General features: G+C 41.7%; 1 protein-coding gene across 1 annotated transcript in view; it reads left to right on the top strand.

The window, feature by feature from the left end:
- The first annotated feature begins 4,939 nt into the window (after positions 1 to 4,939).
- Positions 4,940 to 24,153, top strand: part of LOC117011544 (ovostatin-like) — a 28,167-nt gene continuing 8,953 nt past the window's right edge. Inside the window, exons 1-25 of the mRNA XM_033086971.1 lie at positions 4,940 to 5,008; positions 6,566 to 6,749; positions 7,418 to 7,574; positions 8,471 to 8,523; positions 8,995 to 9,015; positions 9,764 to 9,932; positions 10,577 to 10,661; positions 11,319 to 11,436; positions 12,042 to 12,162; positions 12,391 to 12,500; positions 13,330 to 13,488; positions 14,225 to 14,449; positions 14,665 to 14,722; positions 15,427 to 15,572; positions 15,950 to 16,093; positions 16,683 to 16,853; positions 17,446 to 17,566; positions 18,640 to 18,733; positions 19,392 to 19,620; positions 19,834 to 19,960; positions 20,581 to 20,699; positions 21,331 to 21,382; positions 21,715 to 21,798; positions 22,767 to 22,943; positions 23,431 to 23,512. Coding sequence (XP_032942862.1) covers positions 4,944 to 5,008; positions 6,566 to 6,749; positions 7,418 to 7,574; positions 8,471 to 8,523; positions 8,995 to 9,015; positions 9,764 to 9,932; positions 10,577 to 10,661; positions 11,319 to 11,436; positions 12,042 to 12,162; positions 12,391 to 12,500; positions 13,330 to 13,488; positions 14,225 to 14,449; positions 14,665 to 14,722; positions 15,427 to 15,572; positions 15,950 to 16,093; positions 16,683 to 16,853; positions 17,446 to 17,566; positions 18,640 to 18,733; positions 19,392 to 19,620; positions 19,834 to 19,960; positions 20,581 to 20,699; positions 21,331 to 21,382; positions 21,715 to 21,798; positions 22,767 to 22,943; positions 23,431 to 23,512 — 3,071 coding nt within the window. The 5' untranslated portion in view covers positions 4,940 to 4,943. The remainder of the gene's footprint in view (positions 5,009 to 6,565; positions 6,750 to 7,417; positions 7,575 to 8,470; positions 8,524 to 8,994; positions 9,016 to 9,763; positions 9,933 to 10,576; positions 10,662 to 11,318; positions 11,437 to 12,041; positions 12,163 to 12,390; positions 12,501 to 13,329; positions 13,489 to 14,224; positions 14,450 to 14,664; positions 14,723 to 15,426; positions 15,573 to 15,949; positions 16,094 to 16,682; positions 16,854 to 17,445; positions 17,567 to 18,639; positions 18,734 to 19,391; positions 19,621 to 19,833; positions 19,961 to 20,580; positions 20,700 to 21,330; positions 21,383 to 21,714; positions 21,799 to 22,766; positions 22,944 to 23,430; positions 23,513 to 24,153) is intronic.

The raw sequence follows: 24,153 nt of genomic DNA, 5'->3' as shown, positions 1-24,153 counted from the left end.
ATCCATTTAACATTAAATGATACAGAATACAGTAAATTCACGAATACAAGCTGCACGGAGTATAAGCCGCATATCTGGTGTGTTGGCAACACTGATGTCTTTGTCAATAAATAAGCCGCACCCGGAATATTAGCCGCACTTTAGTTCGCCGCGAACTTTCACAAAGTCGTCATTTAGTAACACAATCGCGGGATCGCAGGGACTTACTGGCTTACTGCCGACCTCGGAAACATTGTTTCCAAGTGAAAAAAGACACACCCTTTATTTACAAGCCGAAAAAGACAAGAACAATAGTGTGGTCATTTTGCGAGCATTCCCAATGGATCCGCGTTGCCTTTAAACAGCCGCTCAGCCGCGCGGGCAGGCAGCTGAGCTCCGAGCGGAGCCACATCTCCGTGCTGGCACAGGAGTGGCCGCCATAGCCCTCGCAGCCCCGCGGGCCGAGCGGCCGCTCTAGCCCTCTCCCTGCAGGCTGAGCGGCTCCCCCAGCCCTCTCCCTGTGAGCCCAGCCAGCCCCGCAGCTGCACAAGACTGAAAACGGTTTAAAAAGTACAGAGAAATATCACACACTTTTATCGAACTGCCGAGGTAACTCACCCCGATAACAACCCCCGCCCCTCAGTAACGCCGCCATCCACAGGCAGGCAATAAGCTGTTCTCTGATTGGTTCATCGTCGAAACAACGGGAAACCATGGATGTCAAACTGTTTCGGCTTGGGACTGGACTGGTATGATACTAGGTAAGGGCAGATATCACATTTTTGTTAATAAATTAGCCGCACCCAAATATTAGCCGCACTTCTGGGTTTCCACCAAAATTTTTGTCTAATTGCTGCGGCTTGTATTCGTGAAATTACTGTACTCTGCACTGTGGCCTCTTGCCAGCGAACATTCTGAGAAATACTTTCGCTTGCAAATCTAAAAGCTTGCAGAAAATGATATGCCTTGGAAAAAATAGAAGTCTGTGTGGCAAATTTATCCAAAGTGTGCAAACTTTAAGACATGCACAACCCTTTTCACAGATATGTTGGCTTTTTAAAACAAGGTGTTTCATCACAGTGCATTTAATGAATGGGTTGTGGGAAAGCATATATCAGATTATAATATCCTGAGAAAATCGCAGGTTAGTAAATAGCCTGGGACTGTTTTGAGAGTGTTTGCCTAAGTCAAGTGAGAGCTGGGGCTCTGATCTTAAATGCACCTCTTTCAGGAAAAGAAATCAGGTAATACAACAGGTATTGTAATATGTGGGGTGTGGTGGATTGTCTGTACGTCATCTCAGGTGAAGTTATGACTTAGAAAGTACTTACAGTCCTTGCTATGCAGTGTTAAGCAAATATAAAGTGAAGCCATAGTGCAGAAACAAGTAATTATATATTACTCACTCTTCTGGAAAATCCAAGGCTTCACTGCGAAAAGCTGCTCATGTTTCTCACTAACTTCCTGCTGATTCCTTAACAAAAAAGGGAAACAGTCATGACTTAGATCCATATTGACCAAGAATTTTAATGTCTCAGCTTCACATTCAGACTATGGAGCATTCTTCATGCCAGATGGATATTGTTCAACTGCTTTATTTTCTAGTTTGCGACTGTATCTAGTGCCTAGATTCTGCACATACAGATATGCTGGGCATTTTGGGACAGTGTAGGGATATTTGACGTGGCCTACTCAAGCTAATTGGGGTATTGTATGTGACTAGTCACAGGCTCACAGAATGCTCTGTAACAGCAGTGTACATACTGAACACTGAGATACTCACAGAAAACTAGTGGATTCAGCTTTGGTTGAAAAACTTCACATTGCCCTGGCCTAGATGTGTGCCCAGCTCGAAAGAGAAAAGAAGGCAAGTGCATTTAGTCTGATAAATTCAATTGGTAAATTCAACTTTATTTGAAAGAAAATTAACTTGTGAAAAACATCTTTTCAATGCAACTCCAATCACCACTTTGACTCATCTAGAGAAAAAAATGGAGAGGGGGGGAAGTATGTGTATATAAAATTTCTTAATAACAGAGAGCTAATGCAGTAACTTTCTAAAGTCTGGACAGAGTGAGTTGAAGATGCTGATTCTCTGCTGTCCAAAGGCATGTGACACAATTCCACTTTGAAAATCAAACATACATTTGTATTTACATTGCTTTGTTCTTGAAATTGACACTGTTCCTCATTTCATCAAATTTCTAGACAAACTATGATATCCAGTTACATCTTTCCTTATGCCAATACAAAGCGTGTCCACAGACTGGTTTAAGATTTCCAGTATCAAGGACCTTTCTGTGTGTCTTTCTTGTAACTGCTGCTTAGTGTGGGGTTCATTATCTCTCCATGTTAAATCCTGATCTCTGTGCTTCTAGATTTATCCTCTCTGGCTCCTAGTTTCTTAACTTAAAATAATAGTAAAATAATAATAAACTTCATAAAACTTAAAATTTCTTCCTTTTCCCTTCCTAATAAAGGCACCTGGAATAGTTTCCTCCTTGCACTGGGTTCTTAAGAATTATGCCTGCCTTGGTACTGATGTGTTCTTATCACAACATTGCTACAATACAAAGAGGTCCTCTGGAATCAGTAATTTGACTGAAGTAATGAATTCAACAGCTTGTTTCCAGAGAAACATGTGCTTTTCAATTGTTCTGAGCATAGTTTCTTCCAGGGTTTCAGTTTTTCTAACAGTTTATCTTTTTCTTTTCCATGTCTGGTAGTTAACAAGAAAGCCCCCTTACCACCCTGCTAAAGGCACACTGCACTTAAATAAAGGGTGAACTTCTGGAGCAATTCACACCGGGATCCTAGGGCTGTTTGCTATTTCCTTCTCCCTCCTTAATTCTTCTTGCCTGTTACTTAGTACCTGTTTAAAGTAAGAGAAGGGGTCTGGGGCACTTCAAAGCTGCAAATATCTATGACACTGTTAACTGTCTTCTGACCTCATTTCAACTAATGCAAGCAGCTTCCTTCAGAGTCACTGCCCTCTTTGCACACCACACACCTGTCACTCAGCACTGTCACTGTCAGGCCACATCATTCTGGGAAGCTTTGTGTCATGTTTCTCGCTAGTAGCACAGTGGGAATTGTAGCTCACAGCGCTCCAGCAGCAACCAGGGTAGCTTCCTTTGTGTCCCAACTTGGTCATCGGAAAGGTTTTAGGAAAGATGAGTAGGTAACCTGATGAGGCATTGGTAGTTTTAAACATCATCTATGCTGATGGAAAGAATAATTTTTGATTACATATTTAATAAGAATAATTTATGATTACATATATTATTTAATAAGTGTGGCTGTATCATCTGCTAGATGGTTGAAAGAACATATTTTATCATTAAAACTGAAATAGGTAGAATCTGGTTTTAACAGGCACGCATCAATTTCTACACCACATTACTATAGTAGTCCTCATTTCCTCCTCATACCCACAACCACTGAAATAATGCCCTCTCTGCATTGCCCAACACCTTTTTCAGTGCCCCAGCTGTTTTTTATGTTCCTAATTACTCCTGAAGTATACTTAGCTTCCTCTTCCCATTCATCATCTGTTTGGTTGAGAAAACAAAGTAGAAAGGAAATTGCCTGTTACTTCCCTTGGGCTGCAGTTACAGATTGCTGTTGTCTGGCCTACCTTATTTTATTTCAGATTGGCTCTTTTTTCCATTTCCTATGTAAGGGTGTGAATCCAATCCCCAATTGCTATGGATTATTTTGTTTCCCCTCTGTTCTGTGGCTGGGAGACCACAATGAAGTTCTGCATCCAGCACATGAAAGGCATTGGCAGACTGAAGGGAGTCCAGTGGAAGGTCACTGGGATGATCAGGAACTGGGACAAACCTACAGAAGGAAACACTCTGATTTAATTAAACCTGGAGAAACAAAGGCTAAATGGGGACATAATTTCAGTCTTCCACAATGTAAAGTGGGATTGCAGAGAAGAAAGGGGCAAATTCTTCCTGGAGGTGGACAGTGAAAGGGCAAGAAAAAGTGGACACAGGCTATAATTTGGGAAATTCTGATTTAAGGAGAAGTGTTTACAATATGGATGATTAAGCATGGGAGCATATGTCCAGAGATGATGTAGACTCTCCATTCATCCAGATACTCAGAACATGACTTCTTTGAAACTAGCCCTGCTTAAAATGACAGATTCAGGCACATAATGTCAGAAAGTTCCTTTCTATCTAAATTATTTTGTAATTCTACATATCAATTATTCTGAAGCTTCTTCTCAACTTTCCTAAAATTCACCAGCAAACTTATAAGTCATTTAATGGGGGAGCAGGGATGAGGAGGAGAAAGAAGACTGACAGATGAGTGAACAAATGAAGTAATGCTATCAGATTTATTTCCCTAGAAATATACTTGTTCTGACCATTGGCAAAAATTTTAGACCACTAGCCAACATCATTCCTTGGCGAATGTTAGTGTCTGCAGTAAGAAATCCAGATTGCCATCAGGAGTTTCCTTTAGTGCCATTCTGAATGCAGCTGTAGCCTCATTGATGTGTTTTTACCCATCCTGGCTCCCATGCAGACACAAAAAAGTGGTATGATGTGTCTATAAGACACCTTTGCAGAATAAGGAAATACTTAAGCAGTGGCAAACACTAACAAGTTGAAACAAGTTGAAACAAGCTAAGGAATCTACAGCCAATGGCAGGATTATCAAAGCGGTAAGCTTCAATGAAACAATCATATAGGCAGGAACCGGTTTGGCTTGCAATACCTCACAGAGCTGTGTGAAATACGAGAACTTTCCAAAGCTGTTGCTTGAGAGTTCAAGGAGTGTGAGAACAGACAGTAGTGAGGAAATTGAATGTATGCAAATTTTATGCAAATATATTTTATTAAACTATAATTGAAGCCATGGAGGAGGAGCACCATTGCAGGCCAATTTAAAAACCCGGGACAGGCTGTCAGCTTGAGATCAGTCTCAGTATTTCTTCACGCACAGACATGTGGTCAAGGATTCTTCTCTGTGTTCTGTCCTTGATCTGGTTTCCCACAGTGTCTTCTGAAACGTAAGTGGTCATACATTGTGTCTTATGATAATATGTTTTATTATATTTGTCACCAGCTTATTTCCTCTGGGACACTGCTATATACTAAACAGGAGATTTGAGACATAGATCCTTGAATGTGTTAACTTGGAAGTAGATGGCATTGAAGCATGGTTTGGAATGGTGCTCTCCATCGTAAAACTGCTGTGAAATCTGGTGTGAATGACAGAAACCTTTAACCTGAGTGGCTGAAGTGTGATGTGCATGGGTAGAGTGGCAAGGAGACTCAGGACTGGATTTAACAAGTAATACTAATAATTAGGATTGATATGCATCAACAGCACAGAGAGAGCACAGTGTATAGGAAGGTGCTAGCGGCCAGACAGTGCCTGGGACTAAGACCATGCTGAATGGCAAACCCAGTACAATTATTACATATATTAGCACTGTCAGTGTCCATGGGTTTATACAAACAGAAGATTTCAGCCAGTGTTCAAAAATACACCAACGTTAGTGCTTAAACCCTCTTCTCAAAAAATTCTAAAGGAAAAGACTATGAAAGACATCTTAGCTTCCTTCAATACACTATTAGTTTTAATGCTTTTAATTTTGGTCTTTGAATTTCATGCAGCTTGAACTGGGCAAGTGAAAATATAAAATAAAGGCAATATGAGCTGGCAAAGCTGTGGGAGGAAAAAAGGGAAAGGATCAGATTAGAAGGAAAAAATTATGTGATTCATGTTGTGCTACAAAACCAAGTCATGAATTCTGTCACACATTGTTTGGAAAGAGTTGTTTGAGTAGCAAACCGGTGGACAGCAAGAGAGTTTTAGACAAACATAGCAAATACAAAGGAATGTTTTTCAGAGGAGTACCCTGAAGAAGGAAGGCTGCCCTAATTACAGAGAGAAAAAGAATGAATAAAAACTTCAGTGGAAGAAAGAAGCAAAGAAAACAATACAAGAAGAAGCATGGAAACAGAGGCATGGAAACAGAATTGAGTATACAGATTAGATTGAGCATTCCCAGGAATTTTCTGTAAAATAGAAAAGCAAGATCACTTCTTGTGCATTAAGTGGACTGACTTACATCAGCTCTTATCCAAGAGATAGCCAGAGAATAAGAAATTTTGAGATTGAGGGTTGCAACCCTTAACTAGTATTTTTCTCATTGATCCCAAGAAGAAGCTAAATATCCCCCTCCTTACAGAAGTATGCAGAAGTTTAAGTACACACTTAAGTCATGGGAGGACAAATGCAACTGTACTTTAACCACTTCAGTAATTGGAGCTGTGTAAATACCTGGAATAGAGACGTGCAGCATCATGCTGGGTAAGACAGTGCACAGAATGATGCCAGTCCCCCAGCTCAGAAAGAATTGTGAGGGATTGAAAAGTTGACATTTGTACTTTCTTAGCATATTAGTTATAATCCATTGAAAGCAATTGAAATCCTTCCATTGCTTTGAGCAAGCTTTGTATCATATCTTCCTTCATGCCAATGGCACTTGTGTGGCATTTTCCTCTCCTGTGTGCTCTGGCTCTCCTGCACGGCTGAACTTTCTGCTCTGCTCTTGCAGCCAGTACGTGCTGCTGGTCCCGTCGGTTGTGCGGAGCGATGCCCCACAGACAGCTTGTGTGCAGCTACACAACCTCAGCGAGCCTCTGTCCCTGAGCGTGGTCCTGGAGTATGGCACAGCACAAAACACTCTCTTTGAGGAACCCATGACAGAGAATGACTTCTTCAAGTGCAGCGAGTTCAAGGTATTTTCCCTTTTGAAACTATGGAAGAGGGTGGAAATAATTCTGATTGCAACTCTCCTTGTCAGTGAGGGAAAGAAGACAAAGTGTTTAAAATAAGATAAACTGTTGGAAAGGCTGACAAAATAGGAAAAAATTACCTATGGATTGTAGAAGGGAGCTAGAGAAAGACTTTCCATCTTCATTCACAGAGTGAATAGAAAAAAGCTTTAGATTGTCATCATGGTTGCATGCTCCTTATGGAACTGTTTAAGTATCAAGCAAGAGAACCCAGATGGGTGACAGTTGTTCCCTTTCCCATGACTGTACACATGCAAGGTGTGTACACACAAGAAAAGGAGTTTCAGGGTGAGGTCTTCCAGATCTTCCAGAATGGAGCAGGAGAAAACACTTCAGAGTTAAAGGTATATGACTGTGGCAACCTGCATCTAAGCAGGGAAATGCATGTAAGCAGAGCACAGCTTCAAATCTTACTGCCTGATGACAGATTATGGGCCTTCCACAGTGGAAATTCCCAGAAATGATCTCACTGACAGAGGTGGGGCTTCTCATGACTTTCCATAACCTATTTATGATTCAACTGACAGTATGTTACTCTAAAACTCTGGCCATCAGGGAGCCTCAGCATGTCTCGTTTACCACTTTTCCTCTGGGGTTTTGTTCCTCTCCAGGTTCCTCCTGCTACTTCTGATCCCGTGGCATTCATTTCCTTCTCGGCCAAAGGTGCCACAGTTGACTTAGCTGAGAGAAGATCAGTGGCGATCCAGAATGTGGATGGTGCTGTCTTTGTCCAGACAGACAAACCCCTCTACAAGCCAGGACAAACAGGTTTGAGTCAGATAGAAAAGTGAAGAATTGAGTGCAAGGGTGGGTCAAGGGTGACAGAAACTAACTCTTGTGGAATAAAAATCTCATCTGAATTTGGGATCATCAGCGTTAGTGAAAAACAGAAGCAACTCACAACAGTGCAACGAAGTAGTAGAATTCATGTGTTTATACTTAGCTAATTAAATTTACAGGGTCTCAGGTTCTGTCAGGTTTACTTGAGGAGAGTCACATAAAAAGTACCCTTAAATATGCAGAAAATAGGTTATATTTGGAACTAATGAAGTTAATATAAAAACAAAGCAAGCGCCTCATTTGCTGTCAACTACCTTTCTCCTTAACTGCTGATCTATTTCAAAGTGCTGATTCCATCACAATATTTAAATGACAGTACTAGCTGCAGTGCAGTTAGTTATCTCTTTAGCATAATTATATTTTAATGCTATACAGAGTCTGCACTTAGAAGAAAGACAAAGTCTTCCTTCTCTATGATTTTTTTCATTGAACTGGTTTGTATAAACAGGGGTTTTTTAGGAAATACTCCAAAGAATGGAGTCCTTAAAGACTGAAGGCAGTAAATTGCATTTCCTGCAGAGGTTGCTTTAGTTCAAGTGGGTAATAATTGAAGATATTTCAGCTGACGTTTATTTTGGTTTTCTTTTTTCACTGCCTAAGATAATCCTTTCATGTTCTCTGGGCCCTCGTTAGTTTTCAAAAAAAGTCAAAGCAAAGCTCTGTATTAAAAATGATTAATCACTGCTAATAAAATAAATGATAGAGGCATCTGCATGTGACACGTGGAGATCTGACACTTGGTTGATGGTTGGGTTAGACAGTCCTGCAGGCTTCTTCCAACCTTGATGGTTCTGTAATCTTTTTTTGTTCTCTGTCTTTTTCAGTGATGTTTCGTGTGGTCACTTTGGACACCCAGTCTAGACCTGTTCAGGAGACGGTAAGTGTGACTGATAGTCAAAACCCTCTTGAGGTACCTCTTCACTGACACTCTCTCACTTAGATATTGAATAAGAAGGGCCTGGAATAGGCTTCCTAATATTTTATCATTTTGTATTTTCTGTATTTGCTGTAAGTCCTTACCTTTGCACTCCATCATTTCCCTGCCTTTGTAGAGGGCAAGACTCTGAAAAGCACTTGTGGAGATCTCTCACAGCACACCGAATTTGTAGTCCCAGATATGTAGAAAAATACTGGATATTTTTTCAGAAAATATAAATTCACAAACAGGTTATCCTTTTAAAATAAGCTCTTTTTTACAGACATGAGTTGTAAATTGTTTCCTTGACCCAGTCTTCTCTATCCAGAAAAAGCTGTTCACAGTTTTCCTTATGTTCTAGTGTTTGTCAACCTCTACTGTTAGATTGTTGTTTTGATAATTTTTTTTCTCTCCCTTTATTTCCTCCTCCAGTATCCCAGAATCATCATTCAGGTAAGAGATACAACATGAAATTAAAGCACAAATTCCTTTGTAAAGACTATGCTTCATCATTCCCCATACAGTCAATAGCTGAGGGAGGCCATCCAGAACACACCATTTAAAGCCAATGGATTTGAGGCTGAACAGTGGGAATATCCTCCATCAAGCACCAGAGGAGAAGAAATGAGCAGAACTGGAGCTGTTAGAGACAGCGTGGGGCTGCGCTCTGCCTTTCATTAGAGTTCAAACAGGAGTGCTCTGTTCAGGCTTACCCTGGGAGGGCTACAGCAAATAGCTGGGGAAATAACCTCCTTCTCATACACAGGCGTAAGAATAGTGACTTTCTGAAATGCTGTGTTCTCATGGGGATGGGCTAACAATGAATCATTTTCTACCACGTCTCACACCACTACACATCATCTCCAAGCACTTTCTGGGAGAGGCCAGCAAAATATTCCTGCTTTACAAGTCAGAGAGACTTATGCTACGAGTGTTATAGATAGTCAGCCTGTGTCCCATACACAACCTATGTCCCAATCAGGAACTGTTTCTGAATGATCTGAGGCCATCTGTCAGCGTAGCTAATTCCCAGTTAAACATAAACTAGGTTTGTTAAATCCACAAGCAGAGATGGAAAGTCAGAGAACCCTCATCAGTCCCAAAGCACTCTTAGCCTGTGAGGCATTTAGCCAATAGTGACAGGCCTTGAAAGAAGGGCAAGAAATGGTGATAAAAGTTTTGCTACATCTCTTTCTTCCAGGATCCAGAGCAAAACAAGATCTTCCAGTGGCTGGAGGTGACATCAAATCATGGAATCGTACAGCTCTCCTTTCCCCTAATCTCAGAGCCTATTCTGGGGTCCTACCAGATTATTGTGGAAACAAAGTCAGGTGCAAAAGAGCACCAGTTCTTCAGAGTGGAGGAATATGGTAAGCAAAGGCTCATAAACTACCCTGTGCTACAGTGAGGCTCTGCCTAAGTCAGATAAAAGCTGCTAGGGCAAAGTTTAAGTCCTCTGAATTCTCCACATCATGCCTGGAAAAGAAAGACATGGAGAGAGCTGGGTGGACTGATGCATGAGAAACAGGCCTTTCCCAGCTATGTTGTCATTATTGCTGGTGACCTGGGATAAAAGATAAGTTGAAGAGAGGTGGTGTCATCAATCTATTTGATTTTATTATTTCACTTAATCTCTTGCCTTTCTCCTTCAGTGCAACTGGGTTGCGTAATAACTTTTGTTCTCCAGGGCTTAACTAGTTCAAGACATCAGCATTACTCATTTTTCTTTAAGAAAAGAGATTAAAGTGATTTATCATGGGTTTTGCTGCCACTGTTATAGTTATTAGTATGATTATTATTTAATTTTAAAGAAGTTACTCATCTTGCCACTAAAGGTCCTTTTTTTTATTGTAATATACTACAGCCAGTGCCTAGTTACGTTCTTCTTTGATCCATTTCCTCTCCCTTGTTGGTGAAAATGTCTTTGCCAACTGTTTTTTTACTGTCTTACACAAACACATGCCTGTGTATGGCACGCAATTGCTGATCAGTCATATTCACATTACATTCTCAGTGCTGCCAAAATTTGAAGTGACAACCACTGGGCCAAAGACGATTTCTTTCTTTGATGAAGAAGTCAGGGTGAACGTTTGTGCTTCGTAAGTATCAGAAGACAACACAACTGTGCACAACAAATGGAATAGGTGTTGGATGGTGTGCTGTGCTGGGAAGCAGAGATCCTGCTGTGGGTTCAGAGTGTGGCTTAGAGCAATTCCTTTTAGCTATGACTTTTATGATATAGAATAGGATAACTCTTCTCCTGCTACATAGCAGGATTCAAACTGAGACAGTTTGTGTGTGTCCAAATCAAGCACTTCCTACTTGCTAGCTGCTGTGTTTTATTATTACAGAAAATGAGAGTCCATCATTAAAATTGCTGTTGCCAAAGTGCAGGGTGCCTGGAGCTAAAAGGGTAAACAGGGTCCTTCTGCAATATGTTCTGCCTTGTGGGAGGTACTAATGAGAAAATGCTGCAGGGAATGATATCCTGAGTCCAGCACCACTTTCCAGCTTCAGACCTTAAAGAATGCAGCACCACCACAATGGTGAAACAGGACTTTTTTAACAAAACAGCAGAAACAGCCTAAAATTGTAGAAGGGAATTCTACTAGGGTTGACTGATTATAATTCCCAACTGCTCTTCTGGCTCTGCTCTGGGTACTGCAGAGGGATTTAGAGTCTGCATTGCTCTGCATCTTTTGCAGGTCTCATGTGAAATCCACATGATTGAATTTTCATGTTTCTTCTTCTCCTAGGTACACTTATGGCCAGCCAGTGGCAGGGAATGCCCAAATTAGTGTGTGTCAGCAGCGCTTTTATAGTCCACTGTGTGAACAAAACTGGAAAAAAACCTGTGAATCTGTCACTGGACTGGTATGATACATAACAAGTCCTTTCTTCCCTGTCAGCTTCACTACCCAACATGTAGCACAGTATTCAGTGGCCTCATTTATTTCCAAGGGAACGCCAGAGAGACAATCTCAGTGGTGTGGTTTTTCTCACTATCTCACAGGCAATTCTGAAAGACCTCACTAAAAGAATGATTTTTTCCTCAGAAAGAATCAGTAGGAAGGAGGGAAACTTTATGAAACTGTAAATTTGTAATAATTTCTGAAACTCTGGGGCTGTGTCCTTACTAAATCTAATCAGTGGGTCTCTGCTGCGAGTCTCTGAGGACACTTAATGAATTATTAATTTATCTACTACCTCTGATTCCATGTACTGTGGCCAAAGAGCATAAGCATTGTGCAAGATGGGTTTAAGAAGGAACATGAGCATAGGGAAGACTGGAGGGGATAAGGAGAGCAGTTTCCAGGTTCTAGAGTAAATGATACCAAAACAGTCATCTGGGAAGGGACCTGGGGAGCAAGAAATGTAAGGTAGGCAGGAAGCTCTTCAGATACACACTAATACATAATGAGGAGCAATTTTGCAAACCTTGAGAAAAATGGGTTTTCCCCTTTGTCCTGCTCTTTCAGCTGGGAAAGGATGGCTGCCTCAACACTGTCATCTCCATCAAAAAATTCCAGCTTTACCGCAGCTATGCCATGATGTATGCCAGCCTCAACATAGAGAGCATTGTCACTGAAAATGGGACAGGTAACACCAGGTGGATGTTGGGAGTAACTGACTAAAGCTAATGCATGGATCTTCCTGAGAGGAATCCCCTGCATCACCATCTGTGTGGAAAACAGGCAGCAATTATGGTTTTCTTTGTGTAGCTCTCCCTCCAGAGCATCACCACTCTGTACAGCTTATGAAAAGGAATAGCTCTCTGCCCGTGTCTGATTTCTGTGTCCTCTCCTTTGTACTGACTGTGTGTCACAGGTATCCAGATGAAGGCCTATGACTATGTTTCAGTCAACCAAGAAAATGACCGAGTGTACTTCAGTAACATGGATTCCTATTACAAAAGGGGAATTCCTTACCATGGTGAGGTAGGTACATGAGAGGATACATTTAGTCCCAAACTCCCTGAAGTCCAGCATGATGATCTGTGTATTGCCCCATTCATGGCTGTCACCTGAATGTGCTGTCAACTTCCCATGATAATGCTGCACAACAGTCACTGCATAGCTCTCTTGGTACTCCTAGAGAAAAAAAGAAAATTGTATCACACCTGGCATGTCAGGGTCTCTTTTCTGCTATAGTCGGAGGATACCTAAAAAGTGAATAAGAGAAAGGTCATATGAGTGGGGAAGAGGAGTCTCCAAGAAAACTCTTCAGGAATAGTTATGCCTAAACTAAAGGTACAATTCACCCTGTATTGCATCACGCAATCCCAGGGAGGTTTGCTTATAGCAGTATAGATGTTGAAGCACATTCCTACTTCTTAGCAACCTACACATGCAGGATAAACCAGGCACAAAAAGGACGATGACCAGCATCATCCTGACAGGCAATGGACACAGTGGGTGTGCACAGATGTGTAGGAGTTGAAAGGTGCTACTGAGCGCAGGTTGCCTGTGGCCATAAAGTCATCTGGTTGTATTAGTCAATGTTCTTCAATTAACATTCCTCCTTCCTTAGTTACACATAGTTTATTCTGCACTGATGGGAATTTCCCACTGATGGGAATTTTCCTGTTACAGAACTGCCACTCCCTCAAAATATTGAGGAGCATTTGCCTCTTCAACACAGTTCACTCTTGATTTTTACTCCCTGCAACAGTCCTCAGAGTTTAAGTGAGCATCCTCTAGTAAACAGAGCTTTTATTTTGTTATTCTTTATCTTTTTCTGAATTTCTTGGGTGTTCATTGTGTTCAGGTCACTGTGACAAGTATGAATGGTGAGCCTATTGCCAACAGCACTGTCCTGCTGGAGCTCAATGGAGATCATCTGGCCAGCTATACCACTGACAAAAACGGCATTGCTGCTTTTTCCATTGACACCTCCAACTTCTTTGATCCCAGTTTGAAGCTGACAGTAAGTTAACACAGCCTACAGTCTAATGCATTAACAAATACTTCATTGGAGAGAGGGTTGAGAAGGAATACCTGCAAACTCTGTGAAACTCATATGAGACAACACCAGTGCCTGAGAAGAGGAACATTGCACCCCAGCTGTGATTTTGGGTTCTAGTGATCTTCAGTCCCTCCCTGCTTTTCCCTCCCCTCAGAAGCTCTTTCTGCATTCATCTTCCTGCTCTTTAGTCTGTATATTAGAGGATCTTCCTCAGAGACTGCACTGCCTTCCCCATCTAGCCTTGGTGCGTGCCAGCATCTTTCACTGCTGCTGACTGCTTCCCTGCATTTCTGCTGGCACAAACTCATGCCTGTTATCATCACATGCTCTTTTTATATTGCCATGCCTTTGTGATGGAAAGAGCTGAGAAAAAGTGTGTCATTTAGAGCAATGCCATTCTAATTCAGTGTAAGTACCAGCAGTTTATGCAACTGGGCCCAAGCCTGAAAAAAAATAACTCTCCTATTGCAAGGTGCCATAGGCATCTGGATGCCTAAAGGTGTCCAGAGAGCCATTCGCTGTACTTTGGTGAAACAAAAATTTTTCACACCAGTTCTTGCTTGTGACTTAAACAGCCTCACAAAATCAGTTTCCCAGCAGAATATTTTACAGAAAAGATGCCTTTTCCTCTCACCTGCCTTGCATTTTCTTTTTTTCCACACTGTTGATTCCACATGCATGGTTTTGTATTTTGTAGGTCAAACAGGCACCACATGAATGTGCAGATTTTATTTGGGGGATTGATAATGAGCCCAAAGCCTCGTTCCTTGTCCGGCGTTTCTACTCACGGACCAACAGCTTTCTGAAAATTGAGCCAGTGAGAGAGCAGCTCAGCTGTGGTCAGCAGCAAACAATCAATGTTCACTATGTCCTGAACAGAGAAGGTTACAGCAATGCCACACACACAAACTTCTACTATGTAGTAAGTCCCAATGTTGCTCCTAAAACACCTTTTTTTTTCACCTTCTCTTGAACACCCTATAAGGCAGAAATCTTGCCATCAGCCAGTGGTTATGGATCACGGCTCAACCTAATGGCCTTCAAGGTTTCTCAGAACAATACTCAAAAATCAATGATTTCATGGTGGAAGGGAGGAGGTGCTTTTGATCCCCTTTCATGAGATTTTTCTATGCCCAGGTGATGACAAAAGGAAAAATTACTCTCAGTGGCCAGAAGCAAGTCAGCCTTTCTGGTGGTAAGTTCCAGATCATATTACTACTCGTACTTCAGAGCACAGTAAGTTTGCAAGTGATGAAAGCAGAGAACTGTGGCTGAATCAAGCACTAGTTCCTAAATCCCATGACCCATTACTGCTCACAGAATCATTTTCTTTTTCAGCAACATCTAGCCAACCCCCTATATCATAATAAATTTTATCTTGTTAATAGAAAGATATTTTGTAATCAAACATATGGTATGCAACCTTCATCTGTTTTATTGTATTATTTTATAATGTCAAGGAGTATTTATGGTCTCACAGTTATTGTGTGACATCCTAGTCTTCATCAACTAGAATAATAGTCCATGCACTTGTAGTTTTCATCCATGTAGAGAAAAATTTCATGTTTCTTAGTGTTAAGAGAACTCTCCTTTTACTTGGGATATTGCTGTATTTTCTCTTCTCATAGCAACTGTGGACAGATTCCCATGTTTAACTTCTTTCCAGCATAGACCTCTCTCTGCAAAGCACCCTGGTCTCAGCACCCTCCAGTTTGTATCTGTTATCTTGCTGGTTGGAGCTGTCCCTCAGCCACTGAGAGATGCATCTTCCAATATCCAATTCCCGGGTTTTAAAGGTGCTTATAGGTTATGAATAACTGTGTGGTCCTTCCACCAAAGCTGAGGTTGTCTAAGCTCTTATGCTGGCTTGTCCTTCCCTGATCCATGTTCCTTCCTCAGCTTCCAGAGGCACATTCTCCATCACACTGACTGTCACTGAGAAGCTTGGCCCCAGCGCCAGATTGCTGCTCTACACAGTGCATCCTCATGGAGAGATAGTGGCTGACAGCTCCAGGATACACAGTGATATATGCTTCAAAAACAAGGTGGAAACCTTTGCTTTCTTATTGAGGGATATTTCAGGGTGTGCTGGAAAATGGTCAGGAAATTATCTCACCAAGAGCCCTGCACTGGGGATGGCATTTAGGAGTGGAAAAGGTGCAGGTGTGTCTGGGCTCATGAGAAGCTGTCCCTGGGACTGGCACATTTGGTCGGGCTCGGACAAAACTCCGCACAGAGCGGAGAGAGAAGGGTGGCTGTGGGGTTACGTGAGTTTTCACCAAGGGATCCAGAAGGGCCATCTAGCGGCGGGAGCCTTGTCCCAGTCAGAACAGCGAGTGCGGATGAAAGGTGAGGCACAGATCTCTGTGCCGATCCGATCCCCCTAACTTCCGTGCCGTTCTCTTGGGATTGTCACTCTCAGGTCCAGCTCAGGTTCTCTGAGAAGCAGGGTCTCCCGGGCTCTAAAGTTGGCCTCCACCTGGAAGCTGCTGCCAACTCCTTCTGTGCCCTGCGGGCAATCCAGAGCGTCCTCCTTCGGTCTGGGCAGGATCTGTCTGCCGAGAGTGTAAGTCACATCTCCAGCCCTGTGCTCTTTTGAGCTAGGAATCACCCAGCTCCCACCTGTGACATCTCTGCTCTGACTGTAATTTTTTTTCCTTTGGAAGCACACATTTGTGATTAAAGGAAGGTCTGAGGCAATTGTACACTTCAAAGACAGAAATCGATTTCACAACATCGCTTTTGGGAAGATTGGCAGTGTAACATATACCCAATAATATGCCTTACGTAAATCCTTGGTAGCATTTTTCCTCACTGTAGAGTGATTATGCCAAAATTGCATTTTTATGGCTCAGATAGGCTGAGAACAAAAGCTGTAGATGACAGCTAGTGCCTTGTAAAACTCTTCTCTTTGCTTAACTCAAGGGCGTATCTCCATGCTTTCTGCTCAAGTTCACTCCACAAAACCATTGCAGCTCAAAAGGGGGAGGGTACAGCTCCGTCCAAATTGCTTATTCATCCCTAGGTAGACACCACTAGTCAAGCCCACCAAAGTCTGTAGGATTGTTCAGGGACCACCATAAGCTTTGAATATCTGTGATTTTGCACCTGCCTGAGATCTTCCTTGTGCTTACACTAGTCATTCTCACCCCCAGGTGTACTACCAGCTTGGTGGGGGTGATTTATATGGCTATCATTACAATGGGCTCAACCTGGAAGATGGCAGGCCACAGGAGTGTACCCCATCCAAAACCATCTTTTCTGATGGATTGTACTTTGAACCTGTGAATGTCAGTCGTGATGGAGATGTCTACAGGATTTTCAGGGTATGTGGTCTGTGTGGGAGTCTCCTTAAGTGGGAGGGATTCCAGAAGAATTCATCTGCATTAGCATTCAACTTTCCCAGGTGGTGGTTCTTACTGCTGAGAGAAGGGAGCTCATGCCTGAAACTGCCTAAAACCTCTGAACTCCCCATTTCTGCCTTTTTTTCCTCATTATTTACTCAGGAGGACTAAAAATCACTGCTGGAAAATCACTGTGTTGCTGCCTGTAGTTCAGTAGACATTTCCTAAGCAGGGCCCTGGCCTTGGCTCGTGACTCCAGGCATTTCTTGTACAGATCTGTGTCTGTGATGCAGACCACTTGGTACCTGATATCCTGGACTCCCCTGCCCACTGGCCCTGTGCCCTAAGACACAAGGCCAATATCAGACTCATCATCACTGCTCTTTGCAGAACACAAGGTGTCACTGCTCCATAAGAAATACACAGAGGTTGGCAAGGTACAGCTGAAACACTCAAGGCTGAAAGAATGGCACGAAATGGGATGAGGTGGGGAGAAATGAGGAATGGTAATCAGTGGTATGCACTAGCAGTTAGTGAATGCCCTGAGTGATTTGATAGATTCTTTCACATTTAGGATATGGGTCTGAAAGTGGTCACCAACTCTGTGCTACGGAAACCAGTTCTGTGCAATGAAGAGAGATCAGAAACAGAAAATCACCCTTCTCACTATTATGATGCCAATCTCAAGGCCTCAGGTAAAAGAAGGTTCATTCTTCTGCACCTCCAGTCTCAGTCTACCTGGTCTTTAAAACTGTTGCCTGTATAAAATAACAGCCAGTATATTGGGGGGTTTTGGGAAATAGGCCTGTGTGTCCCAGTTTGCATCCTGTAATCTCCTTCTGGCAGTCCTTGCAGTAGAATAAATTTTGGTGCAGGTGCAGGTGCATAGAGAAAAGACAGGGAATACTGTGGTGCTGCTTCTTTAATAAACTGCTATTAGCTTTTCAGGGGTTTTCAGGTCAGAACCTTTCATCAAATCATAATTAAATTAAATATTTAAAAGTCAAGACTTTACACAGCGTGGTGCACACTTAGCACGTACTCTCCAAAGCCTTTATGGATCATCAAAAGATACAATTATCTCTCCATCAAGTCAGATTGCTCAGCAAGAAAGCAAAAGTAGCGGTCATAAGTTGCCACAAAGGAAAGTGTTATTCAACATCAGGAAAAAGTTCTTCCTCATGAGAATTGTAGTACACTAGAAGGGGATCTCCAGGAGATTTTGGAATCTCCATCGCTGCTGGTTTTCCAAACTCAGCTGCACAAGAAGCAACCTGATCTGACTTTGAAGTTAGTCCTACTTCAAGAAGTTGGACTAGAGAATGACAGATGTTGCTCCCAACCTAGATATTTTTTGATGATTCTGTGATTTTAACACATTTAAAGCATTTATAAGCTTTGATTACAATCCTGGCTGCTGGTGCCCATTTGCAAATCAAAGAGAACTTGTTGTACAGGATGGAGAACACACTTTTCTAACTGAATGACAAGACCTTTCAGTATGAAATGAAGTTAAATGTCTTGTAAAATAGTTAATATTTCCAGTATTTTCCCATGGGAAAAGAGAATAGATAAGAAAATGTTTCTTCACATATCCCCATCTCTCTTGGAATCTTCCCTATTATATGTGGGAGGAGGGGGAAATAAAAAAATGCTCAAACAGGATACTTAGTTCTCATTTGTGGTGGTGAAGCATGTCTGACAGAAGTTCAGATTCTTCTCACGTGATGCCTCTGATACTATCCTTTAATCATATCCCCACTTCTAGGTGAGTCAATGACTGTTGGTGGGGCTGGTGGTGGTTTCAGCAGTGTTCGGAAATACTTCCCTGAGACCTGGATTTGGGAACTGGTTAACACTGAGTAAGTGTATCTTTACTTCTTTCTTCCTTTTTGAGTTGATTCATTTAGCTAAAATGGACTCTAGGAAAGAGCCATGGAACATACCTTTGCTTTGTAGATGTGGGTCTGCTTTTCCCATCTTGATCAATGACAATTGCAAACAAATATTCTGTGCCCTGTTCCCTGTCTTTCTGGTGGGGAGAAATAAATAGGGCCTACGAGTGAAATAAAAATTGGTTTTTAAGGAGATGGAAGGAACTTGTCATTTTTCATCCAAATTTTAATTCAGCAGCAAAAAACTCAGTTTATTTTATTTTCTTTCGGCTATCATAGCATCTGCAATGAGAATATTTCCATTTTAACTATGCCTTCAGATGTTGTTCTAGAACATTAATCTAAATTTATTGATTCTAATCTGTGTGGTTTGGCATTCTGGTTTTTCAATAATTGGTATTTATAAATTTAAAAAGTTGAGTATTTGAGTGTTTTAACATGTAGTTAACCAGCTCATTTATCTTTACTTCAAGCATTATAACATTTTTTTTTAATATACGGAAAGGTATCTTGTAGAAAGTGAGTTGAAAACAGAAGTTCTAACCCAAGCAGAAAGTCTATTCTATAATTTGTCGTGAAAAATTCCAAAGATCATTTCTCATTCTGTGTTTCTTTTTCTCTTCAGTTCCAGAGGAGAGGTTGATGTGTCTTACACCATCCCTGACAGCATCACAGAATGGAAAGCCAGCGCTTTCTGTGTGCATGATGATGTTGGCTTTGGCATCTCCTCACCTGCTTCTGTGACAGCATTCCAACCATTCTTTGTGGACCTCACCCTGCCATACTCTGTCACTCGAGGGGAAAAATTTAATTTAATAGCCAATGTCTTCAACTACCTCAACAAGTGTGTCCAGGTATATCAAGTTTTGTTTTATTTCCTATGTGGCTCACTTGTTTCCCAGAGATCTTTTTGCTCTTGAAGGAGGAACCTCAGCAGAGGGTATGTGTCCTGTGCTGTGCAAAACACAATAAATACTGAGTAATGCAGCAGCCTCCTTTGCTCTGCAGCCTGATTTTAAGGTCATTCTCTTTCATTTGTAATCTTGTTCTTTCTTTCTTTGTCTCAGATCAGTGTCATACTGGCACAGTCAAGTGACTATGATGCAGAGATCCTTTCATCAGGGGGCAACACAGCAACGGTGTGTGCCAATGAAAGAAAAACATATATTTGGGCTGTCAGCCCCCAAAAACTCGGTAAGTTTATCTTTTTTCCACCTTGATATATCCCTGTCTGATCTTTCTACTCCCACCCTTTAGGGCAGCATCAATATGCACAAGCAGGCATTTCTGGGCAGCTCCATTAATTGCTAATAAATTTGCTAATAATTTTGGACTAGATTCTCAATGGGCAATAAGGACACTGCTCCTTCCCAGTTTTATAGCTGTGTTAATCCACACTGCCTTCAAGCCCACATTGTCTTTTTTTTTAAAAGCAGTTGTAATTACTTACATGTGTAAGTGCTCCAAAAGTTGAAATACGAGTAAAGGCAGAAGAGCTATTATTAAACTATTGCAACACTGCCCTAGGCCAGAGAAAACCGTACAAGGCTAAGAAGAGGTGGAAATTGGTAGTGAATGTCAGTTTTTGGCCAGGATGACCCCTCTTTCATTCCTCATACCAGGGCCCCAGGCAAGCACTCCTTTCCTCTAACAAACAGATACGGAATCTTGATGAAATTTGGTTTTACTGCGCTGTCTTTAGGGAAAATACATTTCTCAGCAGTTCATCAGCCTAGAAGAGGCAGTGAAAACCAGGGGTAGTTGTAGACATTGAAGATAACTTTGTTTTCTTGGGCTGGTGGATGGCTTTCCAGGTGAGGTGAAATTTGAGATTACTGCTGAGGCCAAACTGAACACCGAAGGCACTGGAAACAGCTTATCTCCAGAAGAGACCATTTACAGGGACACCTTGTTTCAAACCCTGCTTGTTGAGGTATGGTAGGAAATCTGCAGGTGCTTTCTTCCTCGTGGAAGCTGGAGTTCCTGTGGGTGAGGGTTAGAAGCATTTGGAGGGAGGGAAGGTGGGGAGTGTAGTACCGTGAGGAGGGAGCACAGTACCTATGTACAGTAGGCTTTTCCGTATCCAAGTAAGAGTGAAAATCATGGTGGTGACAGTATGCACTATCCTCCTTCCACTGTCTCCTTCTTGGGACCACGAGCACGTGTCCTGACAGCCCATGCTGCCAGAAGGGAGGAGATTCCATACCTTACTTTTAAGCACCTTTAGCATGTGACTCAAATACTAGGGAGGAAGGTGGAGGGAAGATATAAAAGGAAAAAGGTTTATCTTGAACATCATAAAGCAACAGCTACATAGGATTAATTGAACAGAGTCCCTCTCAGAGGCTAGAAATGCCTAATTTTTAACTGGTTTTTGAGTGGGAAGGTGCTCTGGAAAGAATGTTGTGTAAGAGAGGGAGCCATGGACTAATAGATATTCTAGTGGAGCTAGGGTAAGACTGGGTACAAGAAGTGCATGGTCTGGATAGCCATATTCACATGGTTTCATGGTGATGTTCTGCACTTTTCTTTCTCTTCCTGACCACTTCACTGCAATCAAACAGCCTGAAGGTATTAAAAAGGAGTTGACTCAGAGCTCCCTCATCTGTGCAAAAGGTAAGGCAAATTCATTCACTCATTCATTCATTCATTCATTCATTCATTCATTCATTCCAGGGAGTTAAGTGGAACTGCTTCACTGTCTTGTAGATGTTGTCCTATAAAACCAGACACCCTTCCAGGGGAGGAAAGAGATTCAAGGTGTCCTAGCATGACTAGGACACAGGACCAGAATGCTAGGCTAAAATTCAGGATTTTCAGATACCTTTGGCTCACTGGGCAAGTCTCTGTGACATTTTCCTTACCCAGACTGAAGCCTATAACACTCAAGACTTCTGAAAAAAACCCTCAATATTTTAACTATTCTTCTTTTCACGTTTTCTCATCAGGCAAAAAGATTTCTGAACAAGTGTCTCTCAGCCTGCCAGGAAATCTAGTGCAGGGATCAGCCAGAGCTTACTTTTCTGTTATTGGTAAGTTTAGTACTTAGACTAAATGCAAAATGATGTTCCTCTTTGCTGCACCAAGTGCCATCACGTATACACACACAAACCTTATGTAAACTTGAAGAAGTAATTATTCCTGATTTTAAAAGGTACGTTTTTCTACTTTGCAAAATGGTAGTGAGAGGCAACATTTGCTCACAATTCTCTCATATCAAGAGAGGATAAAATGGTCCATCAATTTCCATTTATATTGCATTTCAGATTACACTGAATTAGCATATCCAGTTCAGTATAGTGAAACAGCTGACTCAGACGAAAAGTAGCATAAGGCAGACTTCTTCGAAAAAAAATATCTTAATTTCTTGGAAAGAAATCTTCAGAACTTTGCTGACTGCATAATTTCAAATTTATCATTTTGCATAATGAAAAACATTTGTAAGTCAATAAGTTCCCATAGAATAAAAGTTTCAGGTCCCAGTTGACTCTACTAATCTGAAAGTCATTATTAAGACTTGAGGGTTCTCTTCAGTGAAAATTTTCTGAGGTTCTGAACTCAGATTATTTTCTAAACACAGTTGGTTTGGGTGCCTGTCTGTGTGAAGCTATGCAATCAGCCTCTGCAGCCTGTCAGCATTATACCCCACACAATATTTTCACATGTACATGCAAAAACAGGAAGCAGGTTGTAAAGGGCAGGGAAATCTAACACTTCCAAGGATCCACAGCTGCTTCTCAGGAGCCATGTCAGCCAGTATTTGTGCTCAGTTTTTTCTCCCAAATTCTCAGTTTCTCCCAGGTGTCCATCATCCAGATAAGAAAGGAAAAATTGAGGCAGTTCAGCACTTTTCTTCTATGATGTGCCTTTGGTTACTATGATTATTCTATATTAGTCATTGCCCTTGGGTTCATAATAAGAAAGCATAGAGCAATGTATAATGCTATGTAATAGAAGCATGTCTGAACTGAGCTGGCTTCTTACCCTTTTCACTCTTCAGGAGACATTTTGGGTACAGCCCTGCGGAACTTAGACAACCTCCTCCATATGCCGTATGGCTGTGGAGAACAGAACATGGCATTGTTCACTCCCAACATCTATGCCCTGGATTATCTGAACAAGACTGGGCAGCTGACTGAAGAGATTAGAATCAGGGGTACTGGTTATTTATCCACAGGTAAGAGGTTTTCAGATTCTTCCATCATCTTCCCCAGGGAAATGGTCACAGGACCAAGCCTGACAGAGTTTAAGAAGCATTTGGACAATGCTATCAGGCAGATGGTGTGATTTTTGGGCTTCTTTGCATGGTTAAGAGGGGGCCTTGAAGACCATCTTTTATCGCTTCCAACTCAGAATAGATTGTGATTCTGTGGTCCAGTATTGTGATTGTTTGCCTTGAGCTCTTCAATTCTACATGGTGAGCACTGGTCTCGGAATTCCAGTACCACAATAATTGCATAGAACAGGCAATGAGAGCACCCCAAAAGCAGCATGTCGTTCTTCCAGGAGCAAAGGCAGCTGGAATTCATAGTGGTTGGCATTATTCATCAAACATACATTACCTGATACTAAAAATCCAAACCTCTTGCTGCTTCAGATGAACAAACAGCAGAACTAATCCTTTTCTGTGATTAGAAAATAAGTCTTCTTTATTCTGTTTTCAGGCTACCAGAAACAGCTATCATACAAACACCGGGATGGATCCTACAGCTCTTTTGGGTTACGAGATGGAGAAGGGAGTGTATGGTAAGTGATGACACTCTCTGTTTCCCTAGCATAGGATCTTTAGGCTTTGAAAAATGATACAAGTATTCAGTGATTCTTATTTATAATAGACTAAATTAATATAGTTCAATAATTTGAATCCCCTAGTAAAGGAGAAATTAATAACTGGAAAGAGGGCAGCAGAAGATGGTATGATGGTTGGGAGCTGGAAATACATAATGTTCAACAGAAAACTGAAGGGTCTGGATTTTTTAGCCTGTAGAAGAAGCTAATGGGAGACCTGCATAAACTTTTCAGCTGCCTAGACGGGGACTGTGGAAATACAGTCAGACTCTTGTTGGTGCTGCACAGAGTTACAGCAAGAGTTTGTCCTCACTCAAGCTGCTACAGTGACAGCTCCAAGTAGGTAGAAGGAATAAAAATCTTCCCCAGGAGAAGGCTGTAGCACTGAGACAAATGCCCAGAGAGGATGTGGATATCTCTATCCCTAGAGAATTTCACATGACTGGACAAAAGACTGAGAAGCCTGACACAGCTCTGAGGTTGGCCTTAGTTTAAGCAGGTGCTTGAACAGGAGACTTCCAAAAGTCCCTTCCAACCTGGTCTGCTTCATACTTCAATTAACTAAGACTAGAAATTGCTAACATCAATCAACAAGCTGT

This window comes from Catharus ustulatus, chromosome 2, assembly GCF_009819885.2.
Source record: "Catharus ustulatus isolate bCatUst1 chromosome 2, bCatUst1.pri.v2, whole genome shotgun sequence".
NCBI classification, from domain to species: domain Eukaryota; kingdom Metazoa; phylum Chordata; class Aves; order Passeriformes; family Turdidae; genus Catharus; species Catharus ustulatus.
This window is presented reverse-complemented; position numbering and strand designations above follow the sequence as displayed.